The 26,157-nt window shown below is 47.6% G+C and overlaps 3 protein-coding genes across 4 annotated transcripts; 2 read left to right on the forward strand and 1 right to left on the reverse strand.

Moving 5' to 3' along the window:
• The first annotated feature begins 153 nt into the window (after positions 1 to 153).
• Positions 154 to 1,856, forward strand: naa20 (N-alpha-acetyltransferase 20, NatB catalytic subunit). The gene is made up of 6 exons (XM_047021789.1): positions 154 to 248; positions 532 to 556; positions 734 to 824; positions 1,274 to 1,409; positions 1,527 to 1,672; positions 1,760 to 1,856. The coding sequence occupies exons 1-6, from the start codon at positions 196 to 198 to the stop codon at positions 1,843 to 1,845; spliced, it is 537 nt and encodes a 178-aa protein (XP_046877745.1). The 5' UTR covers positions 154 to 195; the 3' UTR covers positions 1,846 to 1,856.
• Positions 1,856 to 26,157, forward strand: cfap61 (cilia and flagella associated protein 61). Its single transcript, XM_047021786.1, has 27 exons — positions 1,856 to 1,950; positions 2,220 to 2,361; positions 7,510 to 7,669; positions 7,779 to 7,929; positions 8,033 to 8,109; positions 8,369 to 8,436; positions 8,524 to 8,644; positions 8,790 to 8,922; positions 9,714 to 9,920; positions 10,037 to 10,087; positions 10,174 to 10,274; positions 10,812 to 10,851; positions 11,160 to 11,299; positions 11,657 to 11,783; positions 12,178 to 12,255; positions 12,350 to 12,556; positions 13,169 to 13,297; positions 15,880 to 16,007; positions 18,528 to 18,617; positions 18,919 to 19,087; positions 19,527 to 19,701; positions 21,252 to 21,538; positions 21,797 to 22,124; positions 22,967 to 23,055; positions 23,139 to 23,347; positions 23,981 to 24,077; positions 24,208 to 26,157. The coding sequence occupies exons 3-27, from the start codon at positions 7,527 to 7,529 to the stop codon at positions 24,412 to 24,414; spliced, it is 3,552 nt and encodes a 1,183-aa protein (XP_046877742.1). The 5' UTR covers positions 1,856 to 1,950; positions 2,220 to 2,361; positions 7,510 to 7,526; the 3' UTR covers positions 24,415 to 26,157.
• Positions 2,193 to 7,015, reverse strand: crnkl1 (crooked neck pre-mRNA splicing factor 1). Of its 2 annotated transcripts, XM_047021788.1 has the most exons (15): positions 6,832 to 7,008; positions 6,294 to 6,446; positions 6,110 to 6,201; positions 5,849 to 6,007; positions 5,534 to 5,700; positions 5,197 to 5,375; positions 4,920 to 5,090; positions 4,605 to 4,796; positions 4,439 to 4,498; positions 4,258 to 4,338; positions 3,774 to 4,013; positions 3,562 to 3,663; positions 3,162 to 3,410; positions 2,517 to 3,047; positions 2,193 to 2,477 (listed from the first exon to the last, which is right to left on the reverse strand). In XM_047021788.1, the coding sequence occupies exons 1-15, from the start codon at positions 6,877 to 6,879 to the stop codon at positions 2,388 to 2,390; spliced, it is 2,514 nt and encodes an 837-aa protein (XP_046877744.1). In that variant the 5' UTR covers positions 6,880 to 7,008; the 3' UTR covers positions 2,193 to 2,387. The 2 variants fall into 2 exon arrangements, with proteins under 2 accessions (XP_046877744.1, XP_046877743.1); XM_047021787.1 differs by having other exon boundaries at positions 2,193 to 3,047; positions 6,832 to 7,015.

Consider the following 26,157-nt stretch of genomic DNA (forward strand, 5'->3'; position numbering starts at 1 on the left):
TATAGTGATACATTTTTTTGTTAAAAATAAACCTTCATGTTATGCTATGGACGAAATTAACCAGCGGGTGGCAGTGTACTTCATGGGCCTTTAAGGGTGTGGTTCCCCTCCAAACCAACAGAGGGAAGATTTCTTAAAACACAGACAAAGTCTAATTCATAGGGTTCTAGAAAGGTCACCGTACACTGCTTCAAAATGACAACATTGCGGGCTTTCACGTGCGACGATTTGTTTAAATTCAACAATATGTACGTTTATTTAACATTTTTTCACAATTACTAAATTGATATTACGAAGCAGGGGTTGATGTTACATTGGCAGGACGTTTCGTTTTTATATATATCTTGTACATTTTTATAGTCTAACTTGCTATTGGGCTAGCGTTAGCTAGCATCTGCCAGAATAGATAGTGCAAACAGTATAGAAATATTCGTGTAAGGTCACCGAAATTATACATTAAGTACATACAATAAATACAAAAACTATCAAGTAAAAATGGCAAAGCTAAGATCTTTCTTTTTCTCTTCCCAGAAACTTGGATCCATTCACAGAAACGGTATCCTTTCAGAATTGATTACCAGCTGCTTTTCTGCAGGGTTTTTTGGATAGACTTCACCCTGATCCCAACATGTCTTATGTCAAGCTCATGTGAATAACGTTAGCCAGTGTCCAATACTCTGGCATTCTTTATGCACTAATGTAGTGATAAGTTTGCCTTAACCTTCCATTCCAGTATGGGATTCCATTTTACCTACAGTACCTAGCCCACTGGCCAGAGTACTTCATTGTTGCAGAGGCACCTGGTGGGGAATTAATGGGATACAGTAAGTACCAGTAGGCCTATATGTAGGCAGGATACAGACAGACAAACGTTTCCCAAATCATAGTATTCAATATCATATTTGTTGACCATTGCTGGAAGAAATGCCTGCATGTCTGCAGCCTTTATTAGTCTCACAACACCAAGCTAACCATGGCCAGCTCAAAAGTAATTGCTTGCATAGTTGATAGCAATAAAAAAAATGATCAACTAAGTGTTCCCGTTAATGTAGACATTCCAGCCACTGAGTTATAATGATATCCTCTTGTGAATGTAATTATTTCTTAAATAAAAAAGTAGATGAAGTTGCAGGGTCTAAAGGGGCAACTCAAAACAAAACAGAAAACTGTACTTTTATATATTTGTACAAAGCCAAAGTCATGCCTTGCCAGTCATTGGCATCCTAAAGGTTTAGGAAGTTCTGCAGTTAATGCATGCTGCTGTCTTTTCCAGTCATGGGGAAGGCGGAGGGATCCGTGGCCCGAGAAGAGTGGCACGGCCACGTCACGGCTCTGTCTGTGGCCCCGGAGTTCCGGAGACTGGGACTGGCTGCCAAGCTCATGGAAATGTTGGAGGAGATATCGGAAAGGTAACTGACGCGTTCGCCCCCCCCATACGCTTGAGTCACGCCGGTAGGATTTGGCACGGGTCCGCTTCTGTACCCTGCCGTCGTTGTGCGGCCTCACGCCCTTTGCTGTCCATTCAGGAAGGGCGGGTTCTTTGTCGACCTCTTTGTGAGAGTCTCCAATCAAGTGGCGGTCAACATGTACAAACAGCTAGGCTACAGCGTCTACAGGACCGTAATAGAATACTACTCTGCCAGTAACGGGGAGCCGGATGAAGACGCCTATGGTAAGCGCCGTCCTCTCCCGTCGAAACATTCCTGTTTCTCCATGAGCGAGCGCGTGTGGTAACCCGACGCCCCGTCGCCCTTTGCAGATATGAGGAAGGCTTTGTCGAGGGACACAGACAAGAAGTCTATCGTCCCCTTGCCGCACCCCGTCAGACCCGAGGATATAGAATAACGGTAGACTGTGGCTCTCCAACACCACTGCCTCTTCTCACGGTGATGTGGATGAGGACGAACCGAAATGTGAAATATTCCACTATCAGGACCTGTTTTTTGCTAGGTATTTTGAATTTCACTGTACATAATGTATGAATCTGTCAAATAGGCCTACATCTTTGCAGAATGTTTTTTTATGCCATTGAGTCCGAGAGCCACAGTTGAAATACATCCTTAGTGTGCGGATCTATGAGATGCGATGGAAATGTGCTTCATATTCAATAAACAACTGTGTGACCTACTTATGTTGCATTGGCAGTGTTCCAACTTTGTGAGGTGCGCGCAATGAGACACAAACACCAGAGGTCATCTTGTTGTTTGATGTATTTACAGTTACATGATTCCAACAAATGAAACAAGGGCACGAAACAACACGTGTGAACAACAACCTTGGTTTTGGGATTTTATTAGAAAAGCAATAGAAATGGAACCAAGGACGACGTCCCCACCCCAGGATACGGCCACCTGCCATACGGTAAAGGAAATGGAAGTGTGCTGAATTCAGTCAGAATCCTTCTTCCTTTTCTTGGGCTGTTTCTTAGCAGCAGCATCATCATCCTCACTCTCACTGCTGCTACTACTGCTGCTGCTCCCACTATCACTATCACTGCTGCTGTTGCTACTACTGCTGCTGCTGCTGCTATCATCTTTGTCATCAAATGAGCCCTTCTGGGGAGGTTTCTCTGGAGCTGGCTTATGATTGGGTGGCTCATGGCTAGGAGGCTTGTCTGATGCGGTACCCTCTTTCGATCGCTCTGGACCCTCCCCTGACGTCTTTGACTCCTCCCCTGATCTCTCTGGCCTCTCCCCTGATCTCTCTGGCCCCTCCCCTGATCTGTCTGGCCCCTCCTCTGATCTGTCTGGCCCCTCCTCTGATGTCTCTGGCCCCTTCCCTGAAGTCTCTGGCCCCTCCCCTGATCTCTCTGGCCCCTCCCCTGATCTCTCTGACTCCTCCCCTGATCTCTCTGACTCCTCCTCTTCATCTTTCCCCTTCTCTTCTCCTCCCTCTTCCTCCTCCTCCATGTCCTCCTCCTTATCCTCATCCAAATCCACCTGCTGCTTCTTCCACATCTTGGCCATAGCGAGCAGCTTGAGGTTGGGCTGATTGGCCGAGTCCTCTGGGAAGATGTAGTCATAGTATTCCTCCCAGCCTGCGTCGGACTGACCGGGAAAGAAAAGAAAAAAACGTGACCACAAGTGACAGGCCAAGCCATGCTTGTGAAACTCGGCGCGTGTCTGTCTCCTCCACACCACCCCTGCCCCCCCGACACTCACCCCGTCCTCGGCGGTCAGCTTCCTCCTCTTCTTCACCTTCTCCGGCAGCAGTTTCATCACCCGCTCCCTGGTGCTGTCGGAGCCAAACTCCTGCTCAAACTCCCTCCAGGACTCCAGCAGCATCAGCCGCTCCTCCTTCTCCTCGCAGCTGCGCAGGCCCTTGTTGGCCTCCTCGAAGATCTGCCGGCACCTCTGCAGCCGGTCGGGGCTGTCGATGGACAGCTCGTACTGGGCGTAGCTGATCCAGACCTGTAGTCCCAAAGAGGCGTTGGGAGGGGGATTCGATTATTAGGGGATGTTTGGAGTTGCACTGTCCAGAGACTAAACACATGGAAAGCGAGTCTTTTTTGGTGCGCAACTAAGGGAGTAATGCGAGTGCCGACGGTGCGGTGCTACTGACCTTGACGTGCTGCGTGCGCTGCAGCAGTCTCTTGTACAGCCCTCTGGTATTGTTGTACTCTTCTTGCTCAATCTCAAAGTCAATGTAGGACTTCCACAGCACCTGCAGGTGGCAGCGTCGAATCATTAGTCATCTCATCGGCGGGTCATTTTAGGAACAACACTGGATTGTAAATACCCCCTCCCCTTCCCCCAAACGATGGCGAGTCAGACCTCGGGCATGTCGAGGCGCGGCTGTCCGATGGCGAGCTCGAAGATGGCGCGGGCCCTCTCCGTGTCGCCCAAGATGGTCTCCAGCTCCGAGAACTTGATCCAGGTGGTGCAGTTCTCCGGGGCAAACTCCAGGTACTTCTCGTACAGCTTCCTGCAGCGGTCGAACTCCCGCAACTGCAGCTCCAGCTCGATGTAGCCCTTGAACAGTTTGTTCTTGGGGCACTTGCCGATGGCTGCGCCCTGGGCAAAGAGCAAAGGAGACGGGGGGGTCGTTAACGCTGAACCGTTTTTTTGGGGAGTGCGTTTATTAAACGACTGCGATTCTGTTCGAGCTGCGCGCTTCCAGTCTTTGATAATCCGCTGCATTTTAAGATGAGCTATTTTGCCCGTCGCTTTGGATTGAAGGCGTCAAGTGAAACCGTAAATGTAACTGCGGGGAAAAAACAACCAGCCACAATGATCTCCAAATAGACAAGACTCTTACCAGGCCTCTTCTGGCTGCCTGCAGGTTCTTCTGACGGATCTCAAACTGGCTGTAGAGGAGCCACATCTTGGCAAATGTGAACTGAGGAGAAGAAACACCAAATAAGTGTCACGGTAGAACTGAATATCGCATCGATATGAGACACGGTGAGAGAGCTGGATGTCGCCTTCCCAGCCAGTACCTTTTTATGAGGGATGAGATCCAGGCATGCCTGGTACACCTGCCTGGTTCTCTCTGGATCCTGCCAATAAGAAAAATAACGATCAAAACTCGCCAACTGCACAAATGCATCAATGTTCACAGGTTTATCTGTCAATGGGTTCAGACTTCACATCTCAGCGGCCCACCTTGACCTCCAGTTCCTCATACAGCGCGTAGTTTATCCACAGGTAAATGTATCGCCGCCAGTGCCTCTTCTCCTGTATGGGTGGGATGTTGGCGATGGCCCGCTCATACACGTCTCTGGCGGTTTCGGGATCGGCGTCGCTTTCCACCAGACGCAGGTAGTCAAACCAAGCGTCGTAGTTGTGTGGATTGGCCTGAGGGGAAAGAAGTCACAAAGAGTGATCAAGAAGACGAAAAATGATATCAAAAAATTAAATAACCCACCAGTAAATACCATTGACCTACAGATGACACTCTAGATAAGGTGTAGGTTTTACCTTGACCTCCTCCTCATACTGGAACCTCCTCTTGCTGACAATGACATCCTCGATCCCCCTCCGGTCTCCGTACTTCTTCTCAAACACGGTGTAGCTCTTGAAAAGCTCCTGGGCTTGCTGCTTGGGGATCCGGTCGAGGGCGTACTTGTAGATGACTCGAACCCGCTCGAACTAGAAGAAAAAAAAAAATGTTTAAAGGTAGAAAGTCTTGGAACTGGGTTTCGTCTGTATTAAGTACAAAAAAAGAAGAAGCAAAAGCTTGACGTTCTTCACCAACCTCTTTTTGTTTCTCTTCGAAGCGGGCGAAGGCCACAAAGAGGTTCTCGTCGACGTGCTCCTCTCCGAAGAACTCCACAGACCTCTCGAAAACTTTCCGGCCGTGGGCGACGTAGCCGTGCTTCTCTTCGAAGCGGGCGTACTTAATCCAGTTCTTCACATCGGGATGGACGAGCACAAGTTCACCGGAGTCAAGGAGATTTCAAAGCCAGAAAGCCGACAAGCTATACAGGCACAATGGTAGTCCTTCTCCCGATCGTAGGCACCGACATCACCATATTTGAATTGCCTGCAAACAGTGACATTTGGGAAACGCAGAGTGAACTTAGGAAGGATATATCTCTCGTAGGTTGACCGGGCCTTCTCCACCTCCTTGTAGCGCAGCTCAAAGTTGATGTAGGAGTGCCAGGCTTGCTCCTCCGGCTCCCACTCCATCCAGCGCTCAAACACCTGCCTGCAACCGGCGATGTTGCCCAGCATCTCCTCCATGTAACTGTACTTGTACCTGAACAACAAAAACGAGAGAAACATGGAGTCGGTCGATTACATTTCACACAAGTCCATGTAAGATACACTAAAAAGGGGCATCCAATTACACACGGTGTGACTTGCAAAGGCTTGCTTTGTTTTTAAAGGGAGTGGTAGGTACGTACCAAAACTGGTTGACACGGGGCAGGATGGTGATGGCTCGGTCCCAGATGTTGCGGGCATGGTTCACCTGTCTGTTCTTCATCTCCATCTCGGCATATTTCAGCCAGAGAGCGATGTTCCGGTGGTCTACATCCAGAGCGCGCTCGTATATAGAACGAGCCCTGGAGGAAGAGAGCGAAAGGTTCAGACTTGGCTACAGTTCCAACACCTCTGGAACATCGTGTGGTGAACAGATGTGAATCACATTGAAATGACAGGCCTACCTCTGTACTTCTTTCAAGCTTTCTTCCCATTGTGCGTATTTGATCCAGTTGCTGATGACTGTGCGATTCTTTCTAATGTTATCTTCAAATCCCTGCGAGAGACAGAAATTGGGTGTTTGAGTACGTTTAGTTAAGCATGATGTGCGAATGCCTTGTAAATATCATATATTTTGAAGTAACTTACCTTCCGTTTCTTCAATTTGTAATCATTTAACTCCTCCTCATCTGTGATCTTCTGTTTTGGTGGAGGTGGCAAAAGTTCGAGTTCTCTCTCTTTAGCTTCCCTGAGCAGTTGCTCAGCAGTGATCTGCACTTCAGCGGGGGCTTTATTTTTCACCTGTGTTGAGAGGAAAAACACATCAATATACATGTGGAACATGTAAACAATAGGGAGTTGAAAGATTCAAACTGTTTGATTCCACTATTAACACAACTTGCTAACTGCCCACTGTCTACAATTTGTAGTACAAAGTTGTTAGCTGGCTAAGGCTAACTTTTCCCTGAAAATACAAAAATTGATGTTTATAGTGAATTATATTTAGTCGTATTGTCCATGAAAATCCATACAATTTCAGAAAAACGTTACAATTAACGTTAGAGCACAACATAAGGCTGCTTTATTAGCAATCGCGCTTGCAATTCAGAGCTCTACGATGTAGCAAGGAAGTTAGCAAATCAGCTAACGTTATTGTTGCCCAGCTAGCTACTTTGAAGTGTTATACCTTCGCCACTTTCGGTATCCTCTGTTTGCCTGCTGCAGTGGAAGCCATGTTTCTGGCTTAGACGATGGATAACAATATAAATCTGAATAAAGACGTTTCCCAATAAAATACGATACACCCACGTAAAGTTGTGTGCGCTTTCACATGAAAGTGTGTCCCGCCATGACACTACCCAGCATGCATTGCACATTACCTTTGAACCCCGATGCTGTCAGGCATTCTGTTGCTATGGTTACTCCACCATCCTTTTCTAAGTTAGCTTCAGTTAGCTAAAGTATCAAACAGTTTACAGAAGATACCGAAAGTGGCACATCCGTTTGCAATTTGCAACGTAAGCACAGTTTACGCTGTTACGCAGATAACATAATGCATATGGCATTGTTTTAAGTAAAAAGCGGTAAGTGACTGCCAGCAAGCTTGTTGTTAGATAGCAGGTTGGCTAACTTGACAACTGAACTGGATTACTTTACTGTAACTGCTGTACTGCTAACAGAGTACTAGCACAACTTACTATTATTTTATAATTAGGCATGTTTTTTTCGGCATCCTTGAGGGTTTTGATTGGTTGAGGTGCAGTTCTATGGGCGGATGTGAAGCCCTCTGTGACATGCTTGCGTGTAAAAAGAGCTATATAAATATAATTGATTTAATTTGATTTTGAATTTCTTTCTGATTCAGTTTAAATTCAGACCGACATGAGGACAATAACTTCAGCAGGTGGCAATGTTGAGACTGTGAGCTTCAGACGAACTGAGTCAGCTGATGCGCCACAGATCAACAGCCTCATAAGTCCTGCCACTGTGTCAGTGTTTGGAAGGGTCAATGTCATTCATCTACTGTGAGTATTCTGTTAAAGATTACAATATCTTTATGTGAGTTATTCAAAGCCCACAAATCAAGAGAACACAAATACTAGTAGGTAGGAAGTCAAAGTCTGCTATTTTCAGGGAAAAGGCCAATTTGGCAGTGAGCCTGAACAATGCCATGGATGAAGTTCTGGCCCATGCTGCTTTCTTGGACTACCCCCTCGGTGACATCGTGGATCAAGCCTCCTGGGAGCCACTGATGCATGATCACTTTAAAGCGGAAAGATGCACAGTCAGTATTAGGCGTAACGATGCTGAACTTTGTTGTTCTATTCGCCTATACTCGTAAAGAGAAAGCGATGATTTTAACGGTTTCGACGTTTTCCCTTCGGCAGCCTTTGAACACGCTCTTCTTGCATCTCTTTGTGGCTCAGCCAATCTACTCTGTTGGGAGTGCAAAAGAGATAATAAGGTAAAGAGTTCCAGATCTTATGATAGCATAACTTGGAATAACTTCGTTCTTCACATAATGTACTTAGCCTGGGTTGGAATCTAGTTTGTGCAACTGATGATACAATATCATTCCAGCAGAGCACAATCTTTGTCCGCTTTGATTCCACAGACATTACATCAAATGTGTAATCACAGCCGTTGGTCTTGATACTCAGGATGTGCATTCATTGCAAGGTTTTCCCCCCCTGACAGACTGATATAAACACATGTCGTTTCAGAACTGTCTTTAATGCTATCACAGAACTTGAGTACATCTACCTGGTCACTCCAAACAAGGCCCGCATAGGTGAGATGTCTGTAGATATAGGTATACTTTTTTCTCCATTAAACTGCTTGTGGGGCATTCAACACAATACTCACTGTATGTTCTCAGAGCCTGCGCTGCTGGAGATATTTGAGCCTATGGAGAGAGTCAGCCCTTCCAAGGTCCAGTGCATAGCGTTTGTGTGCCAAAGACACAACTACTGTCCAAGGCTATACGTCCGGAGAGCAAGGTCGGCACTATCAATTCATCTCACAGGCTGTAGCAAAGAGACACGACTTTGAACGGATGTATTCTTTAGCTATATAATGTTCAAGTTTGATGCATGATGATCCCCGATGGTGGCACGCGGCTGATGGTGGAGTCCCATGTCGCAGGATCGAGGATCACGATGACCTCACACACATATGTTCAGAGCAGACCAAGGCCCTCACAGGCTCCTACGGACCCTACTTCCTGGCTGAGCTCATCGAGGCGCAGGACGAGGAAAACCATGCAGCCGTTTGTGAGGTCAGTGATGCCAATGGATCTGTTTAGGGTTTTGTCATGTACGTCTCTGATGTTGGTTTTTCGAAGTGCTACTTAGTCAACGTTTGCCAAACCACCGGTTTGGAAAAATGTCAAACCCGGTTGGGTGTGTGTGTGCACTTCGGATAGAGTGTACCGTTGACTTCTTTCGGACGTTTTCTCCGTTTTTATTTCATCGTTAGGATCAAGCATTGAAATCTGCTGTCAATGTTGGAAGGCTGTTTAAACATTTATAGCTGTAGTGCAGATGCTTTAGCCCCGTTCACAGAAATCCTGCTGGGATACTTTCCCCCAGGACCTAAAACCTGACAGATCCCCCACCCCCACCCACCCCAACCCCAGCAGCTCAGGCTGACATGTGTTCATGGCAGCATATGGTAGATGGGAGTTGATCGTCTGCCAAGACATGCTCTCACTAAACATATTGTGTCCAGACATCTGTAGCATTTTTGAGGTTTTGTTTCAATGTGTTCTCCATTCAAAGAACCAACATCACAACATTGCCCTGGAGGATTCCACCGCGTCTTCCTCTGTGGAAAATCATCAATTATTCCACAAACGGCACTGTGGATTAGAGTGTTGGTGCCCGGCTCTGCCATTTGCTGCAAACCTTTCATTTTGCAAGGAGAGCCTACAGTTGTTCAAGTGAAAGCTGTCAGAGTGCTGCTATATCTCTGTTTCATACATTGAAGGCAATCATAATCAGTGACGTGTGTGCTGTAAATGCATGTTCTTGGTTTTTTTGTGTGTTTTTGTTGTTGTTTTTTTCACAGAGCGAGGGACTGGCCGTTGGTTTCATCAGTGTGAGTGGTGACATCAATTTGAAGCTGTTGAATGAGTGTTTTGAGCTCGGGCCGTTTAATGGCCTCTACAGGCCACGCTCAGAAGACCAGCCTGAGCCTGTCCAAGACCCCCCAGAGGAGGGCATTCAAAGTGTGGGGGAATCCAAGCCAGGACACCCACTGGAGCCCACAGAAAAGGTACTGAATGTTTCGAACAAAGGGGATGGACCTGCTGAGAGCATCAAGCATCACAGTGCCCGTGTCTGTTTATGTATGAAATGCCGTGTTCATTGTTTTCGTGCTCAAAAACAAAGGACCCAGTGGAAAATGAAGGTGTGACGGATGTCCCTTGTGAAATCTCAGAGGTAATTAACTGTCTTGATCTTAAAAGCTTTATCTGATTTATACTCCTCTTCGTGTTATCGGTCACATTTGTTGTTGTTCAATAAAGTCTCGGATTTCTGGTGATGGTCAAGGACCAAGAGACTGTACAGAAACACCAAATGCCTTCTGTGTTCAGCTATTTGTCATCGACAAGAAATTTGAAATGAGGTAAGTTCAGGCCGAAGTCACAAGCAGAAAATTACACAACACTTTAATTACTTGTAGATCATGAAATAAAAAACGACAACAACAAAAAAAGCAGTGAATATGCACATTGTAATATAGCCTTTTCCACTTTCGGAATGGTTGGAAGTAGCCATACACATGTTATGGCGTACATCCAGTGTGTATCAGTCATGTGCTGTGTGAAGCAGAGACACTGATTGTTAGTTGGCTCATGCTGAGCCCTTCTCTCTGTCGCCTTGCTGCCCAGCTGTTACAGAATATGGGCCCCAGTTGCTCCCCACCGAGAGTGAGCATGTAATTAATGAGTGTGGTGCTTAAAGTGACAGCAACTTGAAGGAGAGAAGTCAAGCTTTGACCAATGGGCATTGAGCTAAAACGGGCAGATTGCTTGGCCAGTTGTTCCACTTCTGTGATCTCCGTTCTGGCTCGGAGGCAGGGTTTGGCAAAGGTACGTTTTCACTTCACTTTTTCTTTTCTGATCCCCCCTCCCCCTTCTCCCCCCTTTTCCTCCCCCAACAGATCCATGGACTTTCTCCCCAACATATTCAAGCTCTTCCCTGTAAGTAGCGCACATGTTTGTCTGATTTTAGCAACATTGAAAAAGGGCTGATGGTAAGTGCAGCAAATCATCAAGAACTCAAAGTGCAGTTCTGACAGTAATACAGTGCATAGTGCCAAGTCTTTATGTTTTCAAGACATTGTGCAGCAGCAACATCATAGCTCAGCTATCTGGTGATCTGAGCATGGCTCTTGGATACCCAGCAAACATGCCTACAGTCTATATTTCGACACTCTTCCTCTAAAAGCAAACAATCGAAGGTTATGTGTTGAAAACTGTGCTGAAGCCAGTCTCCTGGTGCCCTCCAGGACAGGGACTTCTGTGTCATCACGGTGCCCAAGCTGGCTCCTGAGTTCCCCCTCCTCCAGAGCTTCCTCAGGGTGGTGCCACGCCACACCAGCAGTCTGCCTCAGGAGCTCTACATCTTCCACCGCTCCGGCCTGCTCAAGTACACCCACTACCACCTCCACACCCACCACCACCACCATCTCCACACCCACCACCACCATCTCCACACCCACCACCACCACCTCCACCACCACCACACCCACCCCCACCACCACCTCCACCACCTCCACACCCACCACCACACCCACAATGCTTCTCTGATTATAGTTTGTACCCGATCTGGAGCCAGATTCAGATACAACAGCGAAAGCTAGCTGCAGGGAGTCTGCACCTTTTAAAAGATGTGCCGTTGGATCCAAACCAAGCTCAACATCTGACGGGCGCATCTAGGATTTACTCGAGATCAATAGAAATCCGATTGGAGATCCGAGAGTATTCTGCTGTTTTGTGTCCCCAGAACCTTCGAGGTGAGGGTGGCCGTGTCTGCTGACAGGCCTTCCATCTGCGCCATGGTGGAGAAGCTCCTTCTTCATGAGTCCCTGCTGAACGACCTGGATGTGTTCTGTCAGGCCCGCAGAGACCCGGTCAGTCACAGGACCCAGGGAACCCAGACCACAGCCTTGGAAAATGGACCCGGGCCATCTACAATGTTGTCTAGAATTTCCAATCAATCCCTCACTCGGAAACAAGGGCTCGAATAGATGATTGCGTTTGTTTTTTATAATAGCCAGGGGAAATTCTCAATGAACGAGAGCGATTGCTATCTCGTTAAATGTTTGATGTTGTGATTGACACGCCAGCTGTCAGCGAGGACAGAGATCCAACACGGATAATTACTTCTGAGATGAGGATGGAACCGCGCTCACGTAATCACCGAGCTGGCTGGACCCTCTGTTGTGTCCTGAGCCCTAGAGGTTCTCATCCTGGTTTTATCTCCTTCCTCCTCTCTCTCTCTCGCTCTCTCTCTTTTTTCTTCAGGATGGAACTCCCCTCCAGGCGTTTGTGGCCACAGTGCAGGACGAAGTCGTGGGCGTCATCATCACCAGAAACGAGGAGGTAGGTCCAGTTTCACGCGCCCCGGCCCTCCGCCAAGCGTCGGCCCATGGGGGCTCCCCGACGACGTGCTGACCCAAATCTCTCCCCCCCCCAGGACATCGATTTCATCCGCGCCCACTACGACATCGAGAACTTCATCTACTTCAGCCACCACCGCTACGAGGAGCACGCGCAGCTGGCCCACTTCGCCCTCAGCCCCGTCTTCCAGCACTACGCCAAACACTTCCTCAAAGAGGCGCTGCGGCTGGCCCACAAGTCCTGCCTCTACTACCCCATCTACCCCGTCTACCACAGCCAGAAGGTGAGCCAGCGGATCGCCAGAGGGAAACATCCAGGCCCATCGCAGGCCCTTCACCCGTGCACCTTTGTCTGCAGCATGTGGGCTCAGTGGGAGATATTCATTAGTGACGGGGGTCCTCCTGTGGTTTTCCCGGGCCTCTTCGTCTCCCTCTCGGGTTGGGGGGCAGCAGGTGCTGTCAGATGTGCCGGCTCCACCTCTCTGGACGCCGATGATGAGACGTTCCCTCGCCGCCGCAGTGGAAGCCTCCACTTCCTCTGCTAATTACCTTTTCGCCAAACATGCACCAGATCGGAAGAGGACGAGGTGTCAATAGAATAATGGGAGAACCGAAGGAGACGAGAGGGGCCACGTGGCATTCTGGGAAGTGGGTTTGAGAGCGGGAATTTGCCAACCGTGGTCAAGGGGGCGGGGGGGGGGGGGGTTTCTGTTTGGTTGGAAATGCACGTCTAGGGATGTACATCGCTTGTGCCAGTCTCCTCACAAGGGCGTATTAGCGACTTAACCTTAGCAGCTGTGAGTTGCCACCCCCTCAGCCTCGGATTTGGTTGAGCCCAAAAGGTGAGTTGCCCTCACTTCACCTGATATTGTGCCCTTTTCTTCCCTTCTCCCCAGAACTCCTGCGCCCATTACCTGACCTCTGTCCTGAGCGCCATGGTTCCCGTGCGCCCACGTCGCCAGATTGTTTACCCTCTGGAGGACCTGGGCATCAACGCCCCGTCCAAACAAATCACCAAGGACCAGGTGGGCACGGCAGCAGCTGGTGGAAGGGCCTTGGCATGCCCGAGTTTGCAGATGGGCAAACACTCTGGGTCTCTCGTTTCAAAGAATGAGAGGAAGAGGGAGCTTATGTGAGAAAACCGGGGACAGGGGAGGGAGATGTGTGTCGTCACTCGGTTAACCACAAGAGGGCACTGCTTTACAGTTGCTGTCGCCCTGGTCAGGTTTTCGAGGGGTGGACTGAACTGAATGCTCATGTATTCACACCAGGACAATGCGATTTGAGAACGGCTGAATGGCTGAGAATGACAAGGCTGGTCCATGAGAACGATCCAATCAAAAGAAGGAAGAAAAAAAGAGAAAGACAAAAAGAACCTGGCTCGAGAAGACGCCAAACGTCAAATAGTATTACATTTAGCACCCTCCGCGGAAACAGCACTATAATTGTGAATTCTGTGTATTTGGAAACGTATTTGAAAACGTTCAATGAACGTTAGAGCCCGTTTTGGGAGCAGGACAACACTACTTTTCCACATGAGCCTACTCAGCTAGTCTCCACCCACGGCCTGGGGCTGTGTTCGAAGGGGGCTGGGTGGAGGAGAGTGGCAGATGGTTCCTCTGACAGATGGTTAGTCATGTTCGCTGCTGCCGGTTAACAGGTAAAGCAGCATCTTTTCATTCATCTCATGTTCAGTGGACTGGACAGTCTCGGGCGTAATAAGCCGCACATTCAGTCTGCTCCTACTCAGTCTGAATGGGTGTATTATACAACCTGGGCCCAGTGCCGACATTGTGCCGTGCGCGTGTCGCTGCTTGGCGATTCGCGAGCCCCTTTTCTTGTACGTGCCGTGGGTCCTGAACCACTGGTTCCTCCCCCCCCCCCCCCCGCCCCGGTTATGCAACAAGTCCTCTCGCATGTTCGCGCTCGCGTCTTCGCTGCCGGGTTGACATGTGTTTTCCGTGTCACGTGTCACAAAACCCTGTGCACCCCCCGCCCCCTCGCAGCACACCTGCGCACGACGCTCCACCCCCATCCAGTTGGGTGCCCCCCCCACCCCTCCCCGTCGTCTTCGTCGTCTGGTAGCACGGCAACCATCCTTTCCAGGCTGCCGTGTAGATAAGAGCAGGGGATGTGCGTGGCAGCTTTGTCCCAGCCTCCTGATGTAAGCCCCGGGGGCCGCAACACTGCTGGCTTGATTAGATTTTAAACACCTGTTCACCCTCTCTGTCAATACCAGATCATATTACACAGACACACACAGGACGGTGGCTGCAGCAGCGGTGACATTTGTGTCACGCGTGTCTACGAGGTTGGGGACGGCCGCACCTGGCCCATGAAGCTGCCTCTTCTGGGTTGGCTGGCGTGTTCGACTGATTCTCATGCTGATTCTCAACAAAGAAAATGGCGTTGGCGGTTACTTGTTTGACGACTTGTAGTTGTTTAGACTTAAATGGTATGTAGCGGTGCGGAAGTCACGGTTTGGTATGCACCTTGGTTTTGGGGTCACCGGTCGGTACGAGTTCAGCTGGAAAAAGCAAGAAATTCTAAATGCTTGGTTTTATTTTATATTCAGTACCACAGGCTAAACCTTATCTTAATGTGTTCATGAAAGACTGGTCTACTACACAACTATGAAACCGACTAACATTTTCCATTTGGGACTTTTCAGATATTTGTCCAATGAGTGCCCCTGTTTTACATTTTGAGTGCTGACAAACTGCCTTTCGCTCTGTCTAGCCTGTTGGCCTCAAGCATTTTTCTAACTCTCGGGACTAAACTACCGACAGATGAGGGAAGATTGAACCTGAGATCAACCTCATTATCAGTTTCCATAAAGTCGAAAGGCCTGTGACTAGCGTATGAATTCTCTGTCTGACTGCATGCACCAATCCGTACCACAACGGCTCTGTATGAAAACATGTACCGTTACACCCCTAATGAACGGTTGTGATCCTGTTTCCCCATAAGATCAGACATAGATATTTTTAGGAGCGGGTAGGCCCTACCGGGGAACTAAAAGGATTGAATTCCACCAACCAGGTTTCTTAATCCCAATGTTCCTAAAGATAGTTGTTCCATGCTGCTATTTTCCATAAAAACTTCCAGTCTAACTGCAGTACGACCCAGCAATAACCAGTAGCTCACTGACATCACAGCAACAATATTCGATCCATCGTCATCTGAAGAGTAGGGAAATGATGTGGAAAACGCAACGCTCTCTGACTTTATTCAAATTCTGTGTGCCATATTTAATTGGGTCCAAACTCCTAAATGCCTTTTTTCCATGTTACGGGTGTGAAGGCTGGTGCAAAATTTGGCTAAAAGCTGGCACTCTGTTTTAGAGAGCTAAGTGCTCAGAGACATGCCCATCTCTGCATTTTGACAGACATTTTGTTTGCGATTCAAAGACACTCCAAATGGAACTTGCCCGAGCACATTATTCTTAGTGCTTTTAGGAATTTGATAATTGTGTTCAAATGGTGGTATCTGTTCGAGTAGCAAAGTGAGTGACGGCTCTGCATCATTTGTATCACGGAGGCCTTGAGAGACGTCCTATTTGGATGGGGTGAGTCTGACTGTGAATCTCTCATGCTTATCCCATTAGGTTCCATATGCCCTCAACCACATCAACAGGAAACTAACCATGGAACCGAAAGTCACCATCAATGCCAGGATCGTGGTGGTGGGGGCGTCAGACACGGGGCTAGCCTTCCTGGAGGTGCTCGCATTCTGGTGAGGATTCCCTGTCATACAAGACAAGAGACGGACATATTGTGTGCGTTTGTGTGTAGTGTCGTGTGTGTGTGTGTGTGGTTTTGTGTGTGTGTCAGTAAAATAAGACACCACTTTGATAATTATAATCAGGTGAAGTAACATGCGGGTCTTAGAGGAGCAGATTGGGCAGGTTTCGGAGCAGTGATTAGCAGACATATGAACAGGGGGTTTAGAAGCCTACCCCGAAGCAACACACGCAAAAGCAATACCATTTCCCCCCCGTCCTCATCTCACAACAAGGGACCAGACTTGTATTATGTCACTTGAGCTGTTCTCCCAGGAGCCATGCATTATGGGTCAGCATCTGGCCCAGCACTGCAGTTACCTGATTAAGCTCATCAAGGCCTTTGATTATGAATCATCTTGTTGAATTAGAAATCAGAACACAATTCCGAGAAATCGGTGTGTGGACACCTCGAAAACGTTTCAAGTCCAGATTGCACAGTATCTGTCCAGAGTGTACTTAGCCCTCTTAGAAAGAGTGGGTACTTGTTGTCCTTGTCCCTTTCTCTTATTCCAGGAATCCAATCTCTCGAAATGTCACCAAAGCTTTTGGCACAATGCGGAGGCGCTACATGTTTGCATTCAGCCCCCGGCTTTGAGATTAACTGTGTTACCTCTAAACAATGAAGGAAGTGAGGCCTGCCGATTCGCTGCGAGGCCGATAACTGCCAGGCAACCGGGGGTCATTGTGTGTGGAAGTGAAAGCGAAGAGCATGCATAACTCGGGGGGGGGGGGGGGGGGGGGGGGGGAGTGGGAGGTGGGGGTTGGCAGGCAGGCGCTGGGGTGGGGCAGCGGGCACACAGCTGCCCCGAGGCTGGCATTCAGAAGAGCTGGGCGCTGGCCCTTTAATTAGCCACTCCACTGTTCTCCTGTCAGGGATCTTCTGCAGCGATCTGTGTTTGCTGTCACTAATGAGTTGACTAATGAGGCAGTTAGTGTCCACTAAACTAATGGGGAGAAGGGCGCTGCAGTGGCCGGGCTGAGTAATGGGTCAGCGCTGGCCTGCTGGGGCCCCTTCTTATCAGCACAGCCCAAGCGGCTGGCCTCCAGCTTTACCCTGGGTCCTGCAAGGCCAGATCCCTCCTCACACACACACAACAGCCCCCTCACATGCACACTACCCTCTCCATTACTTAGTGGGGACAGGGTCAGAGGAGGAAGCAGGACAAACAGATAAAGATGTGTGGGTGTGTGTGTGGAGGGGGTGAGGGGGGTGGGGGGGTTAGCCTCTCGACGCCTTGGTCAGGGGGCAGGGTCAACATGGCCGTCTGTCACGGCCTGATAACAGCCCCAATCCAGAAGCTGGCAATTTCATCACGTCCAGACACCAATGAAGGGGTCTTAAATGCCTCAGTGCTGTGCCTTAAACCTGCCTTCTGGCTTAGATTAACCAGCAAATTTGGATTGACAATAGGGATTTATAATTGTACACATACTGGAAAGTGTACCGTGGATTATGGCTCCAACGCTTAAAAGTATCATCATGAGACGCGAGTCATTCATTCAAAAGAAAGAAATGTACAATTTGTTGAGATTTTTTCTCCCCACCCAGTATCCATGAGTATTCAACAATGGCTATTTGTGGTGGGAGACATCTGCTAACTCCTGTTGGAAACACATCATTCTCCCCGTACACAGGACTCGCTAATCAAATTCAGGACATCCATTACCCGGGGGAAGATCAATCACTTTCCTTCCTTAAAAAGGAAGACCCGCAGGTGATGTCAGGCCGTGACGCGACGAGACTGGCCGACACACACGTCTTCCTTCTCACCCAGCATCCCAGCCTCTTTATTTTTTTTGCTTCTTTCTTTTGCTTATATCACCAACGGAGACAGATAATGTCCTTTTGGCACTGACAAAAGAGGTCATTTACATCACAAGAGACCCTTTTTTTTTTTTTTTTACACTCATGAGAGTAAACATACAAGAGGGACATTACAGGCTGTAGGAAGGGGGGGCGGGGGGGGGGGGGGGGACGGAGGAGGAAAAAAAAAATCTGACAAAGTGTAGGCTTTCATTACGAAGCTTTTAGCAAACTAAAAGGAGTGTGCGTAGCCCGACGTGGATGCATGCATTCGGTTGCATCCGCACCGCTTATATTCGGCGTGAATAGCAGCACGGCGAGAAGTACAATGGGTTTACATGCGAGCGCTTTTCTTTTGTGTTCTTCCTGGAATCAGGCATCCCTAATTTGATTCTCTGGGCCAGATAGAGCAGGAACTAGGAGATAGTCATTGGTGGGATACTGTTTTGATCATTGGGCTGTGTGACACTTGTGTTGAGGTATGAGATCATTTCTCCGAAAATCAATTTCCCCTTTCATAATAACTTTGACTGTATCAGAGAGCACACATCTTGTGGAAATGGCCCTTCACATGGCTGAGACAGGCCCATTTCTGGACCAAAAATTCCTGTTCGAAGCCCCACAATTTCAATTCTCCTTTCTATTTCATTTGGTATTTGTTTTGCAGTCCACATCTTAGGTTCAACAACATGACTTTGATCTCCACAAATGGATTTCCAGGAAACGTGGGAGAACATATGAGTTTTCTGTCCACAAGGTTAGACCCACATTTCTGCATTAGAACGTTTACGTCGCATGTACACCTCCATCCAAATCGACCATAACAGTATTTTCTGTAACTTCTATTATTAAGATGATCAGACACACACTCACATACTGTATACATACACATGGAAGTATATGTTTTTGTATAAGTATACTAGTATTATTACCAGAAATAAATACATATACACACAAACTGGATGTTCAATGTACCCATTCTAGAACAGGCTCTAAAAAATGTAAAGTACCTACAGCAGGTCCATTCGCTTCACACTGCTGTCTGAACTCCCCCACAGCCACAGCTACAGTAAGCGCCACCACGCCCAGCTTTCTCTCCGCTCCTGGGTCAACGTGGTGACCGGCAAGATGACGGGGATCGACCGAGCGGCCAATCACGTGCTGCTGTCAGGAGGCAGGAAGGTGCCTTACGACCACCTCCTGCTCTGCACCGGCCAACAGTACCAGGTCAGGACACCCTGCCGGACCTGAGGCACCGCTGCATCACACACAACGTCATTTAGCAGACGCTGTTATCCAGAGCGACTTACAGTACGTACAGGGACATTCCACCTGAGGCAAGTAGGGTGAAGTGTCTTGCCCAAGGACACAACATCATTTGGCACGGCCGGGAATCAATCCGGCGTCCTTCTGATTAATCGCCCGATTCCCTAACCGCTCAGCCATCTGACACACGTCACAGTGTGCGATTATTTCAGCTCGGTGTCTCTATAAACACTGTCAGCCTCTAACCCCATCTTGTGAATGTGCTGACCTATGCTGGACTAGTCACCGTTAACATTCGTTTATGGGTAAAGCGTCACTTTCGGCCTTTTTGCCAATAGCAGCCGGTGCAAGTAAAAGAAGCCGAAAAACACGGCGTAATATCATGAATGTCTCCCTACAGGTTCCTTGTCCCAGTGGAGTGGACGTAAACCAGCCGACCACAAACGGCGGCCTCTCAGTCCCGCCCGGCCGCAGATACACAGGGAAGGTTCCCTCCAACCTGTTCACCCTCAACGACCACCGCGACTGCGTGGAGGTGCACCGCTGGCTGCAGGAGAACCTTCCGGATCTGAACGGTACGTCGGGGGGCTTTAGAAGGCAGGCGTCGTGACCATGAGCTCACACTTCAGTTTGAAGCCCCTTGTCGTCTCCTACTACCGCCAAGGCACCCATATGCATGCTGTATGTAGCACAATCACAAGACAGTCTTTGAGCATACTTCACATGTAAATCCTAACATTTCAGAAGGCATTCAGGTGGAAGCCTTATCAGCATGATACACCCCCCTAACATGAATCTCCTCAATAGTATGTCATTATTCAGCTAATCAACTGCTCAACTACCTATGAATAATGAGGACCTAATTAGCCAATAAGAAGATCTTTCATCCTGTTGCAGCAGGACTGCCTGCTCCATCCATTTACAGGATCATGTCAATTTTTCCGAGAGGCGAGGTTTTCTTCTGCGTATGAAAAGGCTAATGTCATTAAGCAAAATTAACTTTTTTTCTCGGAAGAAATATAAGATGTGCAGTGATCCAGATTAAGCGTATTATATTAACTAATTAGGAGGCCTGCTCATTATGGGGGAAATAATTAGTAAATGCAAATCATAAAAGCCGAGTGCATCACTATAAAAAAAAGAAAGAACATTTTTTGAAATGCATTTGCATCTTGTTACTCTAGTCTAGAGCTCTAGCCGTGCCAAACAGAAGATGAAGAATGGTATAAGAATGTTCAGATTCTCAGAAAGATGCCAAATTGTGAGAGCCATGTTTTTGCAACTATTGCTAAACTCGGTCCCTGTTTCAGCACCATGGACAAGGACACTACAGAGCTCTGTCCAGTGAGCTAGCTGCAGAAATATGTTGCTTATTTATTTATAAGTGCAGTACAGTAGACATTTCAAAACCAGTAATAGGATACAGTACAACCACAAATAAAATATTTTGCTGTCAGGGAATTTCATAACTTGAGTACCTGCACTCAGTTTCTCTAGATATGGACTGTGGCATTCTCCTTTTCAATTTCAAACCTTAATTCAATTTGCGCTCTTGGCTGGAGGTAATTCCATGCTGTCTGAATCACACAGGGTTAAGGGTTATTCTTAGCAGACGGACCCTGTGCTTCATGCGTCGAGCGGCGGCCTTCCAATTTCAGATAATTAGCCTAAGAGCAAGAAGCGCGCAGCCTGGAGAAAGAGTAAGGGCACTTCAGACCACACGCATCAAAGGGATAGGTTCTCCGGGGGCTAAACTCATGTAGATTTCCCCTCGTCCGCCTTATCATCATTATTAGCATGCATCGTTGCGGTTTTCATGATCAAGGCATGCCTTTTAGCACAAAGAGGCTGTGCTGGAGGAATGCGAGGGCCCATTGTTCGCCTCAGCCGCTCTGCTATCCACCAACAAGAGCACTGATCGGGGGGGGGGGTTGTTTAATTGTCTTGCCCTCTGTTGCCAAGGGACCTTCTTCAGACAGATAGCATTTGTGGAATCAGAATAGTTCAATTTTGTATATTTTTTGTAGGTGCTTTTTTTTCTCCCCTCGTCCTCCGTATTCATCACACCACCCATTCGCCCTATGCTGGGTGATTTGTTTATTTTTTGGTCCAATCCCATCCGCAGGCGACGTCGTCGTCTACGGCCACAGCCTCGACGCGTACACCTGCGTGGAAGCCCTTCTCTCCATGAGGATCCCCGGTTCCTGCATCCACCTGGTCCGCCCGCCGTCCGAGGGCTCCTGCTTCGACAGCCCCGCCGTGGGGAAGGCCGTGGGGAAGGCCCTGGAGAAGAGCCAGGTCCACGTCCACCACGGCTGCCTGTTGGCGCAGATGAATGAGGGGCGGGACCCCGAGCCGCTCACCTCGGTGTCCTTCACCGCCGCCGGTGACCCCCTGCTGCTGCGGTGCTCTGTGAGTCGACCGCTTTTATTTCCGGGGGTTTACGAATGTTGACCTGCGTGTTATTATTTAACTGTCCAAAGTAAAGCCTCGGTTGGAGGACAGTATCAGATAAACGCTTGACATATGGTCGGGTGTAGACAACAGCAATAAATCTGGAACAAGGCTATTAGACAGCTTATCTTCTTTGTCGCTGTGGTATCCAGGAGCTCTGAATGTCAGATATCGAGCTCATCTGTCCCTAATCTGACCTCTCTGTCGCTCGGTTAGGTGTTCCTGAACTTGTCCTCCAAAGGGGTGGATTACAGCGCCTTCAAGGCCATCAACGATGCCTGTCTGGTGTACGACGGCCACCTGGTCATCGACTCCACCTTCCACACCAACGACTCCAGCATCCGCGCCGCCGGGCCCCTCACCAAGTTTGCCCGGCGCTACCACGCCGACCAGTGGTCCCACTCCAACTTCAGCTCCAGGGAGGTGGGCCAGGAACTGGCGGCGGCGCTGCTGCCCCTGTTCGACCCCACCCTGGAGCCTGCCTCCAACCCTCCGGCCGACCTGGACCGCCTCACCCCCATGTACCAGCAGGCTAAGGTTCAAGGTCCGCTTCTCTCCCCATGTAGAGCTCTAGCATGAAGTAACATCCGTGTGTTCGATATGTCCTGCTCCGGGATCATTCCGAGGCTTTATTTCTAAGGTTTTATTTCCAAGGTTTTCTGGTCTAGGATGATTCCGGGGGGTTGATGTGTTCTGGTGCAGGATCATTCCTGAGGTTCTGTGTTCTGGTCCAGGAGAATCTCTTATCACCTGGTTGATTTGATCAACCAACCACGTGTGGTACATGTGAGGTTAGGATGTGCCGGAACCCTCTCTTCCAGCAACCCATGGTCTTATCTAGGAGAATGTGCCCCAGTTCATATTTGTGCTGTATTGTGCAATGGTAGTGGAATCTGTGGACTGCTCACTTATTCCCTGTTTTATTGTGTTTGGTGATCAAACCACGGTGATTCATCCCAAAGAGTTATTGTGTGTATTGTTAGTCACAGGGTACACATGGTCATGCCAGGCGAAGCAGGAACAATAAAACCACTTTGCTTTGTCTTTTTTATGATGAAATAACCCTGACCTTTCCATAGATGCTCGTTGAGGGAAAGGAGAAATGCCATATTATCACGAGAGATTTCGGTTCATTGCTCTCTTAAAAAGGATTTTTCCCTTTCCAATGTTCAGCAGACCATTTTTATAGACACGGCCAACACGTCAGTAGAACATTAAGTTTGAGTTTATCGCCCACCCTCGTAGTGTTTTAGTTATGTTATAAACTCGTTTTTATCTGTAAAATACAGTAAGTTCATGTCATCGTTGTTTTGCTTCTGTATACAACACATTAAGCTTTGAAGGACATTTGTAATTAAGGTTTTGGTTTATCTGTTGTTTACAAAGGTGGAAAACTCCCAGGAAGATACAATTACCTCCATGTTACCAAACCCCCCCTTCAGCTTCCTGCAACAGGGTCGTCAACAAGCCAACCAGTATGGACACAATTTAAAAACTCTCCTTTATACTTCCAGTACATTCTTTCGTAAAAAAACAGTCCGCCTTGCCGTGTCCTCAGCAGGGCCGAGAAATCCTGACCGGCCGCACAGAGACAGGGAACTACTTCCTCCTGCGTCTGAACCAGTACGACGTGGTGGAGACCCTCACCTGCCTGTCGCAGAAGGCCATCCCCGTGTCCAACTTCCTGTGTCTCTACGGGAAACACCAGCTGCTGCTGAACCGGCTGTGCTCGCGCTACGACGAGGGCCTGGTTCACGACCTCTACAGGTAGGAAGGCCAGAGTGCAGCATCGCATCGAGAGCTCAGACAGGCTGGGAGGCTTCCACTGTCACTGTGATATATATGTATATATACATATATATACTGTATATACACATCTAGTTGGTGACACGATAGGGCCAGAACAGACAGTGGCTATGTCGGTTTCAGTATATTAGCACGGTTGTATTTTAATGAATGCACAAAATGTATTCCTGAACATTCATCTCCTATTAAGATCCGGGAGTTGAGCGTGCGGATGACCTTGTTTCAACACGAGTCACCCCCACATATAAGGCCCCTTTGTACCCGGGTATAATCTGTTTATGCAGGTCCCCAATCTGCTTTTCTGGTCTGTGAGAAGACAATGGCTGAGCCACCCTTTGGTGCTCATGAAGCTTTCTAACACTTCTTAAAGCTGGCTTCCTCACTGGGCCATGTCATGGCCGGGGCCGAGGCCACTCGCAACGTTATTGTCGTCGCTGACGTCGGCATCGGGAACCGTTCAAATCATTGATTGAGCGTGCTGCTCCATGAGGTTGTTGGACGAATGCAGTGTTCAGTCGGCGCTGTGTGCGTATGTGTGGCTTCAGTATCAGTGTCCTCCGTGATAAAGTCCTAATGTTGGTCATGTCTCTGTAGCTATTTCAGGGAGAATTGGTGCTTGGCGATATATCACGATCGCTTTACAGACTTCGAACAGGAAATGCGTCAAATCATGGAATCCACAAATGTGAAGGTTAGAATCCTTCATCTGGACTTTCTTTAACTTCTAGAATCAATTAACTGAAAAAAAGGGGGAAAAAGGCTAAAGTAAAATACCAAGTAAAGCTTCCTATTTGCTCCTGTCTCTCTTTTATGTCCTCCAGGATAACAAGTCAGTTGTTGAGTCCATCCCTCACTTCATCCAGCGCTTGATGAATAAGACGCTGGAGGATTCGGAGGACCCAATGCTGATCCTCAAAAAGGTGTTTGCTGAGAGCGGTGGGCTGGCCACTCTGAAGACAAGCACACTCAACTTCCTGAGGTACAACACAAACCATCTGACCATGTACGCCCAGCCTGGATGTCTTTGATGGATCCAGATATACTCCTTTTTATTCAATAAAATAGAGAAATGCTAGCCTCTGTACAAACCTTTTCAAGGACTTTGATTGACATCTCAATTCTTGGGATTTTTCTAATCACTTTATATACACTTTATAAACCTTTGAAAGACTTTTAAAAATATACTTTTTTTTACAGACAGTATAACCTAACTTTGTTTCTCTGTTGAATTATACCCACCTGTATAATCAGAGTTACTTGTAGTAGTGACTGAAAGGCTTAGTCTTCTTGGCAGCGTGACTAACAGGACATGGGCTATGGGTCTATAGATGAAAGTGGATTTGGTGAGTATGAAGAGGGGGGGATATTCTACAGCTGTATGCTAATGAGGCGCAATATCTCCACTGGCCCTCTTTACTCAGCACACGCCATTGAACAAATATAGCCACACGCGTCTAAACGTATGTGATTGTTCAAACTGTAACTAGGCAAGCTAAAGGTAAGAAGGGTTACTATAATTTGCCCCAGTGACAAGCACGTGCATTCGAAATAGGAATCCATGATATTACGTTTTTTTTTTCTTTTTCAAACAATTGAAATGACCGTTTCACCCCATAATTACATATTAAAATGCAGGCTATTACTTTATATTTAGCACAACAGGGTTTTATAAACTTGATTACCAAAGGTAATAAATAGCTATTAATGGTCAGGTGATTAATCAAAGTTTAGCCTACTCTACATCCATAGCTTTATGATTATTTAGCACCCTCACAGCTATATGCTAATGCAACCCATAATATAGGCCACCAGGCAGAATGAAGCGCACATGCGAGCCTCTAACATAGGCTACTTGTGGAAAACTCAACATGCGTCAAACAAGCGTCAGGGTTTTACGTGAGTTAAACGCCTAAAACCGCTATTGTTTAAACAGTTTTAATATGTGACGGATTTGCAAGACTGGCCCAACTTAAATGGTTTTCTCTACCACACTTGGTTTGGAGGCTTTCATTTTTAGTGATTTGCGAAAGCAGCCCGCTGTTGAGCAACATCATTTTATTGAAAGTTTTATTCTAACTTTTTCTCTCAATACAAACAAGTACTTATATTTGTCCATAGAAACTTGCTAGACATCTGACATGTGGTTGGCATAACACAGGCATTACGTCTTGAAGTAGGCTATTAGACAGCTCATCTCATTCCTTATGGTAATATCCAAGAGAAGAGAGATGATTTGACCCGAAGAAATTGGGTTTGAATGTTTTAACTGAAAGATAATCATGGTTTGGCCCATTTGGAGATGGTCTGCTTTGTCCAAAGCACACTGATTACGCACAGCACGCGCCGACAGTATCTCGTGTCCAGATTGCTTTTGGACCACATTTTACCGTGCAATTTCCTTTGCAATCACAAACCGTATACAGCGTGCAGAAGCCCCCTTATTGTTATGCAAAGCAGGAAGCCCTTTTTTATTATTAATTATGTATGCGTAAAATGACTGATTCGTATGTCCAGAGTTAACTGTCGTATATGTCACAATGGATACCTACTTTGCCTAATTTGTGTTTTATTTCATGTGTGCTAGTCTATTTCCTTAAATAAATTAAAATGTATTGAAAATAAAGTGTTCTGCTCTTATAATCTAACTTGTAATTTTTACTTATAACATGTTTATGGCTTAGACCTATTATAGGCATATGTTGTCTACTCAATCAAAAAACAAACTAAGGACTCCAATGAAACATGCATTTCCTACCTGTTTATTGTACGAA

This window comes from Hypomesus transpacificus, chromosome 6 (genome assembly GCF_021917145.1).
Source record: "Hypomesus transpacificus isolate Combined female chromosome 6, fHypTra1, whole genome shotgun sequence".
Lineage (NCBI taxonomy): Eukaryota > Metazoa > Chordata > Actinopteri > Osmeriformes > Osmeridae > Hypomesus > Hypomesus transpacificus.